The sequence below is a fragment of the Nematolebias whitei genome, chromosome 23, assembly GCF_014905685.2.
Source record: "Nematolebias whitei isolate Nwh7 chromosome 23, NemWhi1, whole genome shotgun sequence".
NCBI classification, from domain to species: domain Eukaryota; kingdom Metazoa; phylum Chordata; class Actinopteri; order Cyprinodontiformes; family Rivulidae; genus Nematolebias; species Nematolebias whitei.
The window spans coordinates 4,254,102-4,268,011 of NC_056520.1; the positions used below are offsets into that span (position 1 = coordinate 4,254,102).

The window sequence follows — 13,910 nt, forward strand, 5'->3', positions numbered from 1 at the left end:
CACCTGGACCCTAGGAACTACACCTCGGCCATAGAAACTACACCTGGACCCTAGGAACTACACATGGGCCACAGAAAATACACCTGGGCCATAGGAACTACACCTGGACCATAGAAACTTCACCTGGGCCATAGGAACTACACCTGGACCATAGAAATTACACGTGGGCCACAGAAAATACACCTGGGCCACAGGAACTACACCTGGGCCACAGAAAATTCACCTGGACCATAGGAACTACACATGGACCCTAGGAACTACACCTGGGTCATAAAAACTACACCTTGACCATAAGAAGTACACGGGACCCTAGGAACTACACCTGGTCAATATAAACTACACCTGGACTATATGAACTACACCTGGACCATAGGAACTACACATGGGCCACAGAAAATACACTTGGGCCGTAGGAACTACACCTGGGCCATAGGAACTACACATGGGCCATAGGAACTACACATGGGCCATAGGAACTACACATGGGCCACAGGAACTACACATGGGCCACAGGAACTACACATGGGCCACAGGAACTACACATGGGCCACAGGAACTACACCTGGGCCACAGGAACTACACCTGGACCATAAGAAGTACACCGGGACCATAGGAACTACACCTGGCCAATATAAACTACACCTGGACTATATGAACTACACCTGAACCATATGAACTACACCTGGGCCATAGAAATTACACCTAGACCCTAGGAACTACACATGGGCCATAGGAACTACACCTGGACTATATGAACTACACATGGGCCACAGAAAATGCACCTAGGCCATAGGAACTACACCTGGATCATAGGAACTACACCTGACCAGCCATCCTGTGTTTGTCTGTGTCTCTTTCCTGTCCTCTGCCTGTCAAGTCACATGGCTGATCCTGAACCCGGTTCTGCTGTAGTTTTCTTCCTGTTAAAAGGGAGTTTTTCCTTTCTACTGTCGCCATCATGCTGCTCAAGATGGGAAAATGTAACAAAGGAAAAATTCCACACAATCTGCTGGCTTCATTAGATAGATTACTAATAGATTACTAATTGACATTTAATAATATATGTGAATGTTTTTAACAGTGCCCTGAGATGACTTCTGCTGTGAATTGCAGTGAATTCAAATTGATAAACACTTCAAGTTGTAAGGCAACAGAATTAAAGGTTACCATGGGGGTGAAATCCTTTGCAACCCACTGCATATGGAAAAATAAAAGTGTTGATAGCGGGAGATAAAAAAAAAGCCAGTCTGAACAGCTTTATGAATCTCCAATACAGTTGTGCTTCAGTATTTATTACCAGATAATATGAGCTGCAAGACTGAAATGGCTAGAATAAAAACACCAAGCAGCCAAAAAACATGTTTTTTTTTTTTAGAAAGCTGGCCCCTGCTACCCTCCTCCATCTTATCACAGCTCAGAGAGCTCTGTAATTGAAAAGAAGATTCAGCGAGCCTGTCCTCACAGACGGTGCATCGCATTTCTGAGACAATAATAGGATTGTGAACCTCGCCATTCAACAGCTCCCCTCAACCATTCAGAGCCCAAAGTGAAGGGAAGAGGCGAAGTTTTGCAGCGGAGCTGGAGTCTGGTGTGTTTCGGTCTGACTCAAACCTCACGTGGCACCTCGGCTCTGGCCTGATGGGAGCCAGCTCATCGCTAAGTCACACTCCTGAAGACGTGTGACTGTTCCGGCACTTTCAGAGTGACGGTTGGACTCTGAAGCCCAGAGGATGGCCTCTATAGAAGACAGGTCCTTGTTAGATATTGGGCACTTTTTTAGTCGGGACTCGGGCTGGAGCAGCGAGTGATGAGCTCAAATAGGCTGCTGACCTCAGAAAATTCAGATTTTTTTCTCAGTTTCATATCTTATACCTTCCCCCTTTTTGGCGATAGGTGATAAGCATGTATTCAAATGAATAGATATGCAGACACATGGACTGACGGGTTGGACTGAGTTTAACTGAGGCTCACCCATTAGGTAGGCAGCTATCTTGCACATGCTGGCTCCGAAGATGAAGTCCTCCAGGATGTTGGGGATCAGAGTGAAGGGCATGCAGAAGATGGCCATCATCAGGTCGCTGACCGCCAGCGACAGCAGGAAGGAGTTGGTGACGGTTCGCATGCGCTTGTTCACCATCAGGACCACAATGATCAACAGGTTGCCGAAGACGCTGAGCAGGAAGATGAGCGAGTAGAGCAGGATACGAAACGTGTCCATCTCTGTCGGAGACAAGGACAGGCAGTGGACATTAGAAGGACAGCAATCGAGACAGTGCACGCCTGAGTGTTGATGACTTCAGTTTAATTTGTTGAATAGACTGAAAATTAGTTTTTAGAGCTAAAAGAGGCAAAACATTATCTGAAAGCCAACATGAGGCTAAAGCTAAATGTATCAAAAGGCTAGCTAAAACTAAAAGTAGCCGATGCCTAGCTAAAAGCTAAAAGTTGTGAATTAATCAAAAGGACCAACATTTTAGGTGAAAGCAGCAAAAGGTTAGCTAAAAGGTAAAAGTAGCAAAACGCTAGTTAAAATGGCTATCTAAAAGCAGCCAAATTCTCACTAAAGTAGCAAGAAGCTAGCGAAAAGTATCCAAAGGCTGGTTAAAAGCTATAAGTAGCAAGTGACCAGGTAAAGTTCGCAAAAGGTTAGCTGACAGCTAAAAATAGCAGAAAAACTAAAAGTAGCAAAATGGTAGCAAAAGCTAAACCAAAATTAAAAGATTTGCTGAAATTATAAAAAGGTTAGCTAGAAGCTAGAAGTGCCAAAAGGCTGGCTAAGAGTAGCTCACAACTAAAAATAGCAAAAAATTAGCTAAAAACAAAGTATCGTAGCTAAAAGCCTAGAGTAGCAACTTCTTAGCTAGGAGAATGCTACACAAAACGGCAAAGGCCAGCTGAAGGCTAAAAGTAACTAAAGGGTTGCTAAAAGTCACAGAAATCTAGGTGAAAGCTAAATGTAGCTATTTTAAAGTAACAAAAAGATAGCTACAAGTATCCAAAGGCTAGAAAGAAGCTAAAAGTATTAAAAGGCTGGCTAACAGCTAAAAATACCAGAACAAAATAGTTATTAGCTATAAGTAACACATTTCTAATTAAAAGCTAAAAGCAGCAAAAGATTAGCTAAAAAAACAAAGGTTACACAAAGCTAAAAGCCAAAAAGAGCTAGCTGAGTAGCACAATGACAGCTAAAAACCAATCGGTGTGCAAAAGTAGATTTTTTTTTTTTATCCCTTATGAAACAGAAAAACATGGAAGAACTGGTAAAAGTCCTCCAAAGGATACAAATAAAGTGAACTAATTGAGAAAACATTTTCTGTATCTTTATGCAAAAGTGATTTCTTATCATATAAGCATTTTATATCCAAAAGACACACGAGATAATAAACTGAAATGATGGGAACTTCAAAAAGACCATTAGACAACTTTCAAAAGTGAGGAAGACGAGCAAAATCAACCAGGGAAATAAGCCTCAAAGACCCAAAGTCTGTAACAGGAAAGAATAATTTGGTGGAAACAACATCTTAAATTTTTCTTCTGTCAGTGCTTTCCCTGTGAGCAAAAGCAATAATCGTAACGATCCCCCCCCAAAAAACACAATGAAGACAAATCATATAATCAGAGAAGTCTTGTCGTTCACAAGGGGAACATAGTATAAAAATGATATGGGTTTTGTACATTTACAACAGAAACAGGTTATTTGTGCCAGAATATCCAGACATCTTCATAGACCAAGAAAGAAACCTTTGCTTCCAAGGCGACACCTTCAAGTTCAATGAGATTTCTATTTACCTACATCGGGGGTATACAATCCTGGTCCTCGAGGGCCACTACCCTACACGTTTTACTTGTTTACCTGCTACAAAACACCTGATTCAATGATTAAATCACACCTTGATGTCCTGGTAATCCCCCACTGGTTCAGATCAGGTGTGTTGGAGCAGAGAAACATAAAACATGCAGGATAATGGCCCTCAAGGACCAGGACTGGACACCCAAGGCCTACAAAAACAAGCCAATTGTTTTCTGGAGAAAAGACAAAGACTGATATGTTCGGAGACGTCAAGGTGAGGCTGTTAAACCTGAGAATACTGTAAAAACTGTCAAGCATGGTGGTGGAAAAAAAAACAAGTATAAAATATAATAAAGTCCAGTTGTTTTTGTATTGAACTTTTTTGAATTTGTCATTATAACCATGTTTACGTATTGCATGATACAATGGCATGCCATACTACTACTCTGCTGCCATCTAGTGGCTGAAAGTAGTACTACTCCCTTTTTTTTCAGTCAGAATGAATGAAAACAATCATTTCTCAGCCAAAAATTGGTTTATAAATATGGAAAAAAAAATCCATAAATATGTCGCTTCGGCCTATAAGTTGCAGGGCATGTAAATTATGCAATCAAGTGTGACTTATAGGCTGAAAAATACGGTAAATACTTTATAATCTCCAGAGTCCTGGCCTGCCTGCACCATTGGGTTTACCTGCACAAGTACCCCTTTTATGACAGAAATGTGACAAATCATTGGGCACGTGTCAATGATACGTTAAACAGTTGTTAAACGCTTCCGTAACAATATGAATGCTACGCTTGTTCATTACATTTGCTTATAAGGACCAGCGCAAACTCTTCACTGCTCCTCTCCGCTGCTCTGGTATTAGACCAGTTGTCCTTAATCCCATTTATGGTGAAGAGGGACCTGAGCTGTAAGGTAAAGATACCCGTTTAATGAACGGCCTACGCTCCCACCCTCACCTAATCACAAACTTTGGGTACCAAAAGAACGAGACTGTGGATACAGGGGAGTTTTCTAAGGGTGGTGGACTCTTGTACAGATAACGTGAGAAGTTCAATAACTTCTAATTGCTCAAAAACAATGTTTGTTTTTATGTTTATGGGGTTCTAATAATCCTAAATAGCTTGGGGAAATAAAAAATGCACACCAAGTAAAAATTGGGGATGTAAGAAGATAAAACCGTTTATTCAAGGGGGTCAGCAGGGGGCCCACCTGATTTTTTGTAGGATGGTTAGACCTGAACTAAAGTTGCATAGGATGCGATGATAAAACGGCAAAATACTCATTGGTAGATAGTTAAGAGGCAACCAAGGATCAACATCATACTACGGAAGGTCTCAACAGGTTTCAATCAGTTAAGATGCTTAATGCAACGTGTTTAGGCAGTGTTACGACTGACTGGTAAATAAATTCTAATAGTTTTCAACTTTAAATTAGATTTAATTTGTTTTTTTTTTTTTTATCTGAGCAACATTTCATTCATATATTTGCACCTCTCACAAAGTAATTAGAATGCAGTTCCACGTAACGTTGATTACAATCTTTCTCTTTGCGCTTTAGTCATAGCAGGGTGGTCCAGCCGAAGGGGTTCGGGGATGCTCCCTTCGCTCACACCGGCCTGTGACAGTGAGCTTGTTTGAGACTGAGAACATCTGACAGGACGAGGTCGGGGTCAGCCATGTGCTTCGCCGACTGGGTCCGCTGATTTAGGACATGTCTAAAGGTCCGCAGAAGAGCCTGCAGACTACACATCGGCTTAAAGGTAAAACACTGCTAAGACCACACGCAGAACGAAACCCCTAAGTGTGGACTTTTAAATGTCTTCGTGGCACGTTGGATGTTTTATAAAAATAGATTCTGAATCACACAACTATTTTTATGATCATCTTGTCCTCCCACGCAGAGGCAATATCTGCTGTTCATTGTGTTAAAATGAGCTAAACAAAAGAAGCATCGTGCCCACACCTGATGGGTAGTTTGAACCAAGGACATGAACAGAAAAGGAGTTTGTCTGGAATAAAATTAAACTTGTTTCTATGATTGAATAGCAAGTTGTAAAACACTTGAATAATATAAGCAATTTTATGTACCCATAAACAAATCGGGCATTTTTTGGCAGTCAGCGCAACAGTGCTGCCAAAATGAGTCGCAATGGGACTTTTTTTATTGATAATTAATAGTTTCAAATATTTCGTCTCAAAAGCCTAAAAATAGTATGTAGTTTTGTTAAAAGTTGGCGATTTATCACATGGCAACAAGCTTGTTTTTTTTTATTTTTATAAGGGCACCCATTTAAAAACTGGATGTTTATTGGTCTGAAGCGATGTCATCGGAATTCCATTATACAAAGGGATTTCCAGGTGCTATGGAAATATCGCCAATTTCCAGAAGAATTAAAAGGATTGTTTCTGAAGACATACCTGTAAGAAACTTAAAGGTAAAGTAGTAAGATTAAATGCTTTGTTTTTTTAGTTAGCAGGGACACTAGACGGCGTCTTTATGGACGCATCTTTAGGCTAACCTCGATTACGACAAAATCACGTTTTTTTTTTTTTTTTGGCACTGCAGCCTGGACTCACTCGGACTCGTTTTTCCAGCACAAGTCGTTGCACAAGTAGTTTTTAGATGACAAAGGATTCATCACTTCGATAAAATAGAAAATGTGACTTTTTAAGAGGAAACGCCATGATATATTTCAAAATAAGACCAGACGAAGATGTTTGCTAAATTTATACTTTTAGACCACAATTGTTTCAACTTCAAACTTGTCACCAACCATGAATGAGCTCTGGGTTCGTTTCAATAAGATCATCATAAGGGACTTAAATGTCCATTTAAATGGCCGAGCATCAAATGGCTAGAAAAAGACAAGTTTTAAACCTTTAAAATTGACCTTGGACTGAACCAAGTCAAAGCTGAGGGAGCACGTTTGTGTGTCAAAAAATGGACGAGCAACGCCATAAATTGTTAAAAATGGGGGAGCAGCTGCTCCACTGAGAAGGCACCTATGTCCATGTGGACTCGAGGTATGGAGCTATTGAGAAACAATGATCGTTTCCAGTGGTGGGATGTAACAAAGTACAAATACTTTGTACATTTTTCATGTATCTACATAAGTAGAGTTAAATGTGGGCACTTTCGACTTTTACTCCACTCGATTTTACATTAAGTATCTGGACTTTCTGCTACGCTACATTTCTATAATGCATTGCGTTACAAGTTACATTCACGTTGCGTTTTTTTAGATTTGTTCGTTAGTTTGAAAGTAACCAATGGCGAGAGGGGAGTTGGTGCATTGAATCACTGAAAAAGTGGGCAGGTAACGTTAGATCCGCCTTCAAGAAGAGCTGGGCCAATGACGTATATTCTAGTATACACGTCATGGAGCTCAGGCGCACCTGCAGCACCACTAACGCCCAAAATGGATTCCACCGTGGAGAGTCAGCCAGAAGATACGTGCCACCCATGGCCTTATTGAAAGACTGTTGAAAGACTGTTGAAAGACTATTGAAAGACTGTTGAAAGGCTGTTGAAAGGCTGTTGAAAGGCTGTTGACAGACTGTTGAAAGACTGTTGAAAGGCTGTTGAAAGGCTGTTGAAAGGCTGTTGAAAGGCTGTTGAAAGGCTGTTGAAAGACTATTTAGTACAGCAGGACAGATTCTCTCTCCCAAAAGAGTCGGACTGTACTCAAAAAACTTTGAAAACCAACTTCTTCTGAACTTGAACAAGAAATTCTTGCAATATTAAAACGTCATGGGATGTTAGGAGACGAGATGTTTCCAAATGTCTCAACACTCAGGTCCAAGTTTTGAAAATGTTGTCAGGAAGTTAAAATATTGTTCACTATTGACCCATTACAAGGTTGACTAGAGAGTATTTTAACTAGAGCTGATGACAAACGAGTTGAACTGATCAGTGACTGTTCCTTTGTTACGTCTAATGCTCCTTTTTTCAGGCAGAGCATGGACTTTGTTGTTAACTTTTACTTAAATATGTTTACTGCAGTTAAAATGACACGTTGGTTTTGATTTGTATTAAATAAAAACTTTCAAAGGTATAATCACTCCTCTTTCTTATTTTGCTTAATGACATTTAACTCTGCAGGTCATCCATGAAATTCTGACGCACAAAATCACAAGTCCAGGTGTGAACTGTCACAGAGTAAACACAATAAAAACATGTATTATCTGCAGCATTGTTCATTAAAATGACAATACTATTAATGTATTACAGAAAATATACACACGGTAGGCACACTTAATGATACTGTAGACCATTGCATTAGGTAATACATTCAGCAAGTACTTCTACTTTTACTAGAGTACATTTTTGTCTATTTCTACTTTTACATAAGGACAGTGTTTGAGTACTTTCTACACCACTGACCGTTTCACACATTCTTTGTGCCCCAGGTCCCAAAATAACAATGTTGTAACATAACGTTTTTACATTTTACCCACTAGATAAAACATAAAAAAAAGGGTTAATTTAAAACAAACTCTTAAACCGATGCAAGTTCAACCTTTATTTATACAGGTTAATACCTTGAGCCTCGGGGACTCATTTATAAGTGTGCTCTTTCTCTGCACTTCAATAAGTTGTTAATGTGGTTGTTCTTGCCACCTAGTGGCCCGGCATTTATATTGCAATGTTTGGGTTAAAATCATCTGGACAGAGTGGAAAATAAATCATTAATATAAATTCTACATTACCCGGTAATGCCGACATGGCAACAGCTCAGAGAATCTGGTTCTTGTTTTGGACTATAATATCACAACGAGTTTGTGTAAAAATAAAAAGAACCACATTTGTAAAGGTAGTTACTGTCGATTGAAAACATGATTTGCAGGTAAAATCCATGCAATTTAGAAATATCTATACAAGATGATCACAATAAACAATAACCGCAAATGTAGTCCAGTATTGGTGGCACGGTGGTTCAGTTGACAGAGCTGCTGCCTCTCAGCGAGAAGGTTCACTACATCAAATCCTGGACAGGGGACCTTTCTGTGTGGAGTTTGCATGTTCTCTCCGTGCATGCGAGTTTTCTCCAGGTACTCCAGTTTCCTCCCACAGACCAAAAACATGCATGTTAGGCTGACTGGTAACTCTAAATTGTCCCTAGATGAGAGAGAGAATGGTTGTTTGTCTCATCTCTGTGTCCCTGTGATGGACTGGAGACCTGTCGCACAGTGACTGCTGGACATGGACACCAATGGCCAACGCGACCCCAAAAGGAAGAAGCGGGTAAAGATGATGGATGGATGGATGGATGGTAGTCCAGTATTGCTGACATTCAGTTAATATTTTCTTCTTCTTTTTTTGGCTTTTCCCTCTTCAGGGGTCGCCACAGCGAGTCATCCTCCTCCACATCACTTTGTCCTCTGCATCCTCTGTCCTCACTCCAACTACCTTCATGTCCTCTCTAACTTTATCTCCCAGTTGTTCAACCTGTGCTGTACCTCTGATGATCTCATTCCTGATCTTCTCCATCCTGGTCTCTCCTAAGGAGAACCTCAACATCTTCATTTCTGTCACTTCCAGTTCTTTCTCCTGTTTTTTGTCAATACCACTGTCTCCAGACCAAACAACATAGCTGGTTTCACCACTGTCTTGTAAACTTTTCCTTTGACCTTTGCTGACACATTTTTGTCACAAATCACTCCTGAAACTTTTCTCCATCCTGTCTGGACTCTCTTCTTCACCTTTTTACCACACTCCCCATTTTCCTGGACAGTGGACCCCAAGTCCTTGAAGCCCTGCACCTTTGTGACCTCTGCTCCTTGTAGCCTCACTGTTCCACCTCCTCCCTCTCATTCACACATGGACTCTTTCTTACTACGGCTGACTTTCATTCCTCTTCTTTCAAATGCATACCTCCACCTCTCCAAGATCTCTTCCACCTGCTCCCTGTTCTCACCACAGATCACAATATCATCTGCAAACATCATCGTCCACGGGGATTCCTGCCTGACCTCATCTGTTAGTCGGTCCATCACCAGAGCAAACAAGAAGGGGCTCAGAGCAGATCCTTGATGCACTCCCACCTCCACCTTGAAGCTATCTGTCACTCCTACAGCACATCTCACCACTGTCCTGCTGTCCTCATACATGTCCTGTACCAGTCTAACATACTTTTCTGCCACTCCAGACTTCCTCGTGCAAAAAAAACTTCAGTTAATTTTTTATTGATCCTAAAAAAATGTTAATGGCTTTTTTTATTTTGTCGTGCGGCTCATTTGAGTGCTGAACCGGTTAAACAAACAGATGAATGTTAACCCTTCACCTGAGAGACTGGGTTTCCTTGTACCTAATGTATTATTTTAATTGGAATGTCTTCTGATGGCTTTTTTGCAGGTGGTTATATTTGATGAAGATTTAACTCACTGTCGAGGTACCGCGTTTTCACCAGAGAAAGCAAAAACTTAATCATTTACAAAATATGACACGAGTTTGGATTTTATACAGGCATTGAGGGATTACCTGCCGACCCAGCAGCCCCTACCGTTTATTCTGGCATGGTAGGAAGACCAATTTATCTTTTCACTGAGTACTGGCGGTACAGCATGTTGGGTCTCTTGAGACTGAGGAGTGTCCCTTCAGTTATTCTGACTCCGTCGAGCATGACTGGTGTGTTCAAACCCATCGGTGCCTTGCATCACTTTTCTGATTCTAGTGTCATAGGAATGGTTGAGATGGAGCATTCTTAGTTGGAACCACGACTAAAACACCACCACTGTCCTTTAAAATGAGGTTAGGAATTGTTTCGTTTATACTTGAGTCATTCCCTGCTTCAATGCAGACCACAATTATGCTTTCCCACAGTCTTATTAAAGGGTAATTACATTGCAGTATAGTATACTTAACGCTTTAAGAACAGAATAGCAGGACTACATGTACATGTAAGAGCTTTGACATGTGTTGGAGAGTGAGGTTGTGGGGAAAAGAAAGGTGCTTTTATGATTTGATTGGTGGAGTTGGAGCTCAGCGTGATACCTGTATAAATCACACCAGAGCATAAATAATGAACTGTACGAATCTCGGAACTTGCAAGAAAAGAGCTGCTCTTTTAATCACAACCTTGTCATGACGCTGTATATCAAACGGAAAGCTCCTGTGAGATGATGAAATGTTCCAAGTTGCTCCCAACGACCGCTAGCGCCGTCTAAACATGTTGCTACTTTATAATTTTTCACATTAGCCACCCAGAAATGAGCTTTTAGGAATCTCCTGGATTCTTTGTTCGTCCTTGATGTCCAGCATTATTGGTGCTTTTCTTTCTGCATTAAACATTTACAAAGATTTTCATATGCTGTCGTTTAGGCCTTTCTCTTCAATATGCTCTGAATATTTCCCCTCTGAATACTTCCAGATGTTGCAGGTATTTAATACCTTTAGCTTTACCTTTATATCGAACACTACAAAATCTTAAGGCCTCATTTAGTCACACAGGTTTTGATTTTCCTCTGCTGAGATGTGTTCTTGGCCCATGCACAGGCAAGGTAAGTCCATGTCTCTTCACTACTACGCTTTTAAACTATTTTCCTTTAATACGGTTTACAATTTTTTTTTTTTCCTCACAAAAATGAACTTTTCCAGCCCACGTTAAACTTTATTGGCAACATTATCAGGATAAAGCGAGACCAATATAGAAAAAAAAAACCAAGGAAAAATGGCTCCATTGTTGTTTTTGTTTCTAGTGAGACTGGGCGAGTACAAAATAAGTTTCAACTAGAGATGCACCGATCCACTTTTTTCACTTTCAACACCGATATCTGCTGTTTAGTATCAGTCGATGCAGATTTAATATCGATCTTATTGATTAAGTTGGTAGTGTTATAGCTGGAAGTTTTAGTGCCATCCCCTGGAACCGTTGCTGCGTACATATTACACGTATCTGTCGAATGTGTTGCCTGAGGTAGTGTGAAATAGTTCCAGATGGCTGACCCATTCGCTCGCTCCATTTTGAAAACAATCTGTGCGGTGAGTTCGCTAGCGCGTGACGACACTCAGAGCACAAACTAGAGCTGCCACCTCTCAGTAAGAAGGTTGCCGGATAGAATCCTGGCGGCCGGGGCCGTTCCGGGTTTGAACAGTACCATTTTCATCCACTAGATGGCAGCAGAGTAGTAGTAGTAGCAGTATGGCATGCCATTGTATCATGTAATAAGTAAATGTGGCTATAATCCATCCATCCATCCATCTTTTACCCGCTTCTTCCATTTTGGGTCACGGGGGTCGCCGGTGCCCATGTCCGGCAATCACTGTGCGAGGGGCGGGCTACACCCTGGACGAGTCGCAAGTCCATCACAGGGACACATAGAGACAAACAACCATTCACTCTCTCACCTAGGGACAATTTAGTTACCAATCAGTCTAACATGCATGTTTTTGGTTTGTGCAAGGAAACCGGAGTACCCAGAGAAAACCCACACATGCACGGAGAGAACATGTAAACTCCACACAGAAAGGCCCCCGGACTGGGGTTTGAACCGGGGACCTGCTTGCTGAGAGGCAGCAGCTCTACCAGTTGCGCCACCGTGCTGCCCGTGGCTATAATGACCAATTCAAAAAAAGTTAAATACAAAAACAACTGGACTTGATTTATTGTACTTTACTTTATACTTTGTTTTTTTTCTTGAACTTTTTGGAATTTACCATGTCCTGGATGACTGAGAATCTTCACCAGCTATTAATGACACAATCGGTTTGCCATAGTCCCCCCACCTTCGTTTTGATCGCTGCCTGCCTTGCACTGGATTAAGATAAGATTTGGAAGACTTAGACATTAGATTAATTGGTCTGAAATCCATATTTCTCGACCAACCTGTTCGTGAGTTGCACATATTAGTTACATGGGTAAAAGATAATGGATGGATGAAAAAAGAGCTACAGTAGCATAGAGAATCATTAGCCAGGGAGTTATTCTGTATTTGGATTTGTTAAGAGTATATCGTCGCCACCTACTGGCATAAAATAGGTAGTTCAGTATTTTGTCCTAGAATCATTTTCGGACTATTTATTATAAAAAGAGGAAAAAATATATAAGCCTGTGTGTCTCTCGTACCAGTTACCCAGTCCCTACCCCTGGTAAATGATGTTCTATGACATCCGTCAAATCACTTTTGCCAAAACAAACATGCAAGTTTGTTTAATCAAAAACCTACCGGATTAGTCAAGGGTAACCAAAGACCTTCACGGGGTGCCGACAGAAATTGTGTTATTGTTAGTCAAAGGCCAAGAGGTGGGAAAGTTGGAGGACTAGAGGACAGAGTGAGCTGAAGGAGGATGACCCCTGAAGAGGGGCAAAACGTAGTGTCGACAAGGCGGAGGTCACAAATAAATAAGTTTATTTTTCTTAAAGCTGTTTCTTTCACTTGGTAGACGTGTGTTCATACTTTGATTCAAGTGGACTACACTTTTTTTATCAGAGTGCATCTCCAACCTAACCTCCAGTCTCTGTACAAATGCATGAACGTATCCTAACCCTTGATTAAACACATGAGCTACACAATCAGACACTTTGGATAGCAGCCAACCAAAGTGGCTTGTAATGGCCACGGATAGTAGCCCCAGAGCAGATCTCTGCCAAATGCGTTATTGATTTTCATTAGCTGAAGGAGAATCAAAAGAGTAGGGAGTCCTCCGGTGTGCCCCGGTGGGGGGTCATTATCATTCTCGCAGCTTAAAGGAATGCAGCCCAGAGCGCCTCCTAATTCAGTCTGTGCAACATGATCGTGGTAAATCCTCTTCACTGTGTTCGGGGCGCGATCACACCTGGAGAAAATCTCATCCTCCCACATGGCTTCAAGACTCTGACACCAGAGGAGAAATTAAACAAATCTCCACAACCTTGGCACAATGATGTGTTCTGAATGTTTTTTTAACAACTTGAGAGTTTCAGTAACACCTTGTTTAACTCAAATCAAAGCAGTCTGGGATTCAAAATGTATCATTTCCCCAAAACGGCTTTCGAGGTGCCATATTTTCCGCCGTACACGTCGCACCACCCTATAAGTTGCATCAGTCCATATTTGTCTAATAAAATGGAAAAATCCATAAATACATCGCTTCGCTGTATGCGTCGCTTCGCTGTATGCGTCGCTTCGCTGTA

The 13,910-nt window shown here is 41.2% G+C and overlaps 1 protein-coding gene across 1 annotated transcript in view; it reads right to left on the reverse strand.

Moving 5' to 3' along the window:
- Window positions 1-13,910, reverse strand: part of cckbra (cholecystokinin B receptor a) — a 59,653-nt gene that overhangs the window by 31,140 nt on the left and 14,603 nt on the right. Inside the window, exon 2 of the mRNA XM_037696732.1 lies at window positions 1,972-2,220. Within this exon, the coding sequence (XP_037552660.1) occupies window positions 1,972-2,220 (249 nt within the window). The remainder of the gene's footprint in view (window positions 1-1,971; window positions 2,221-13,910) is intronic.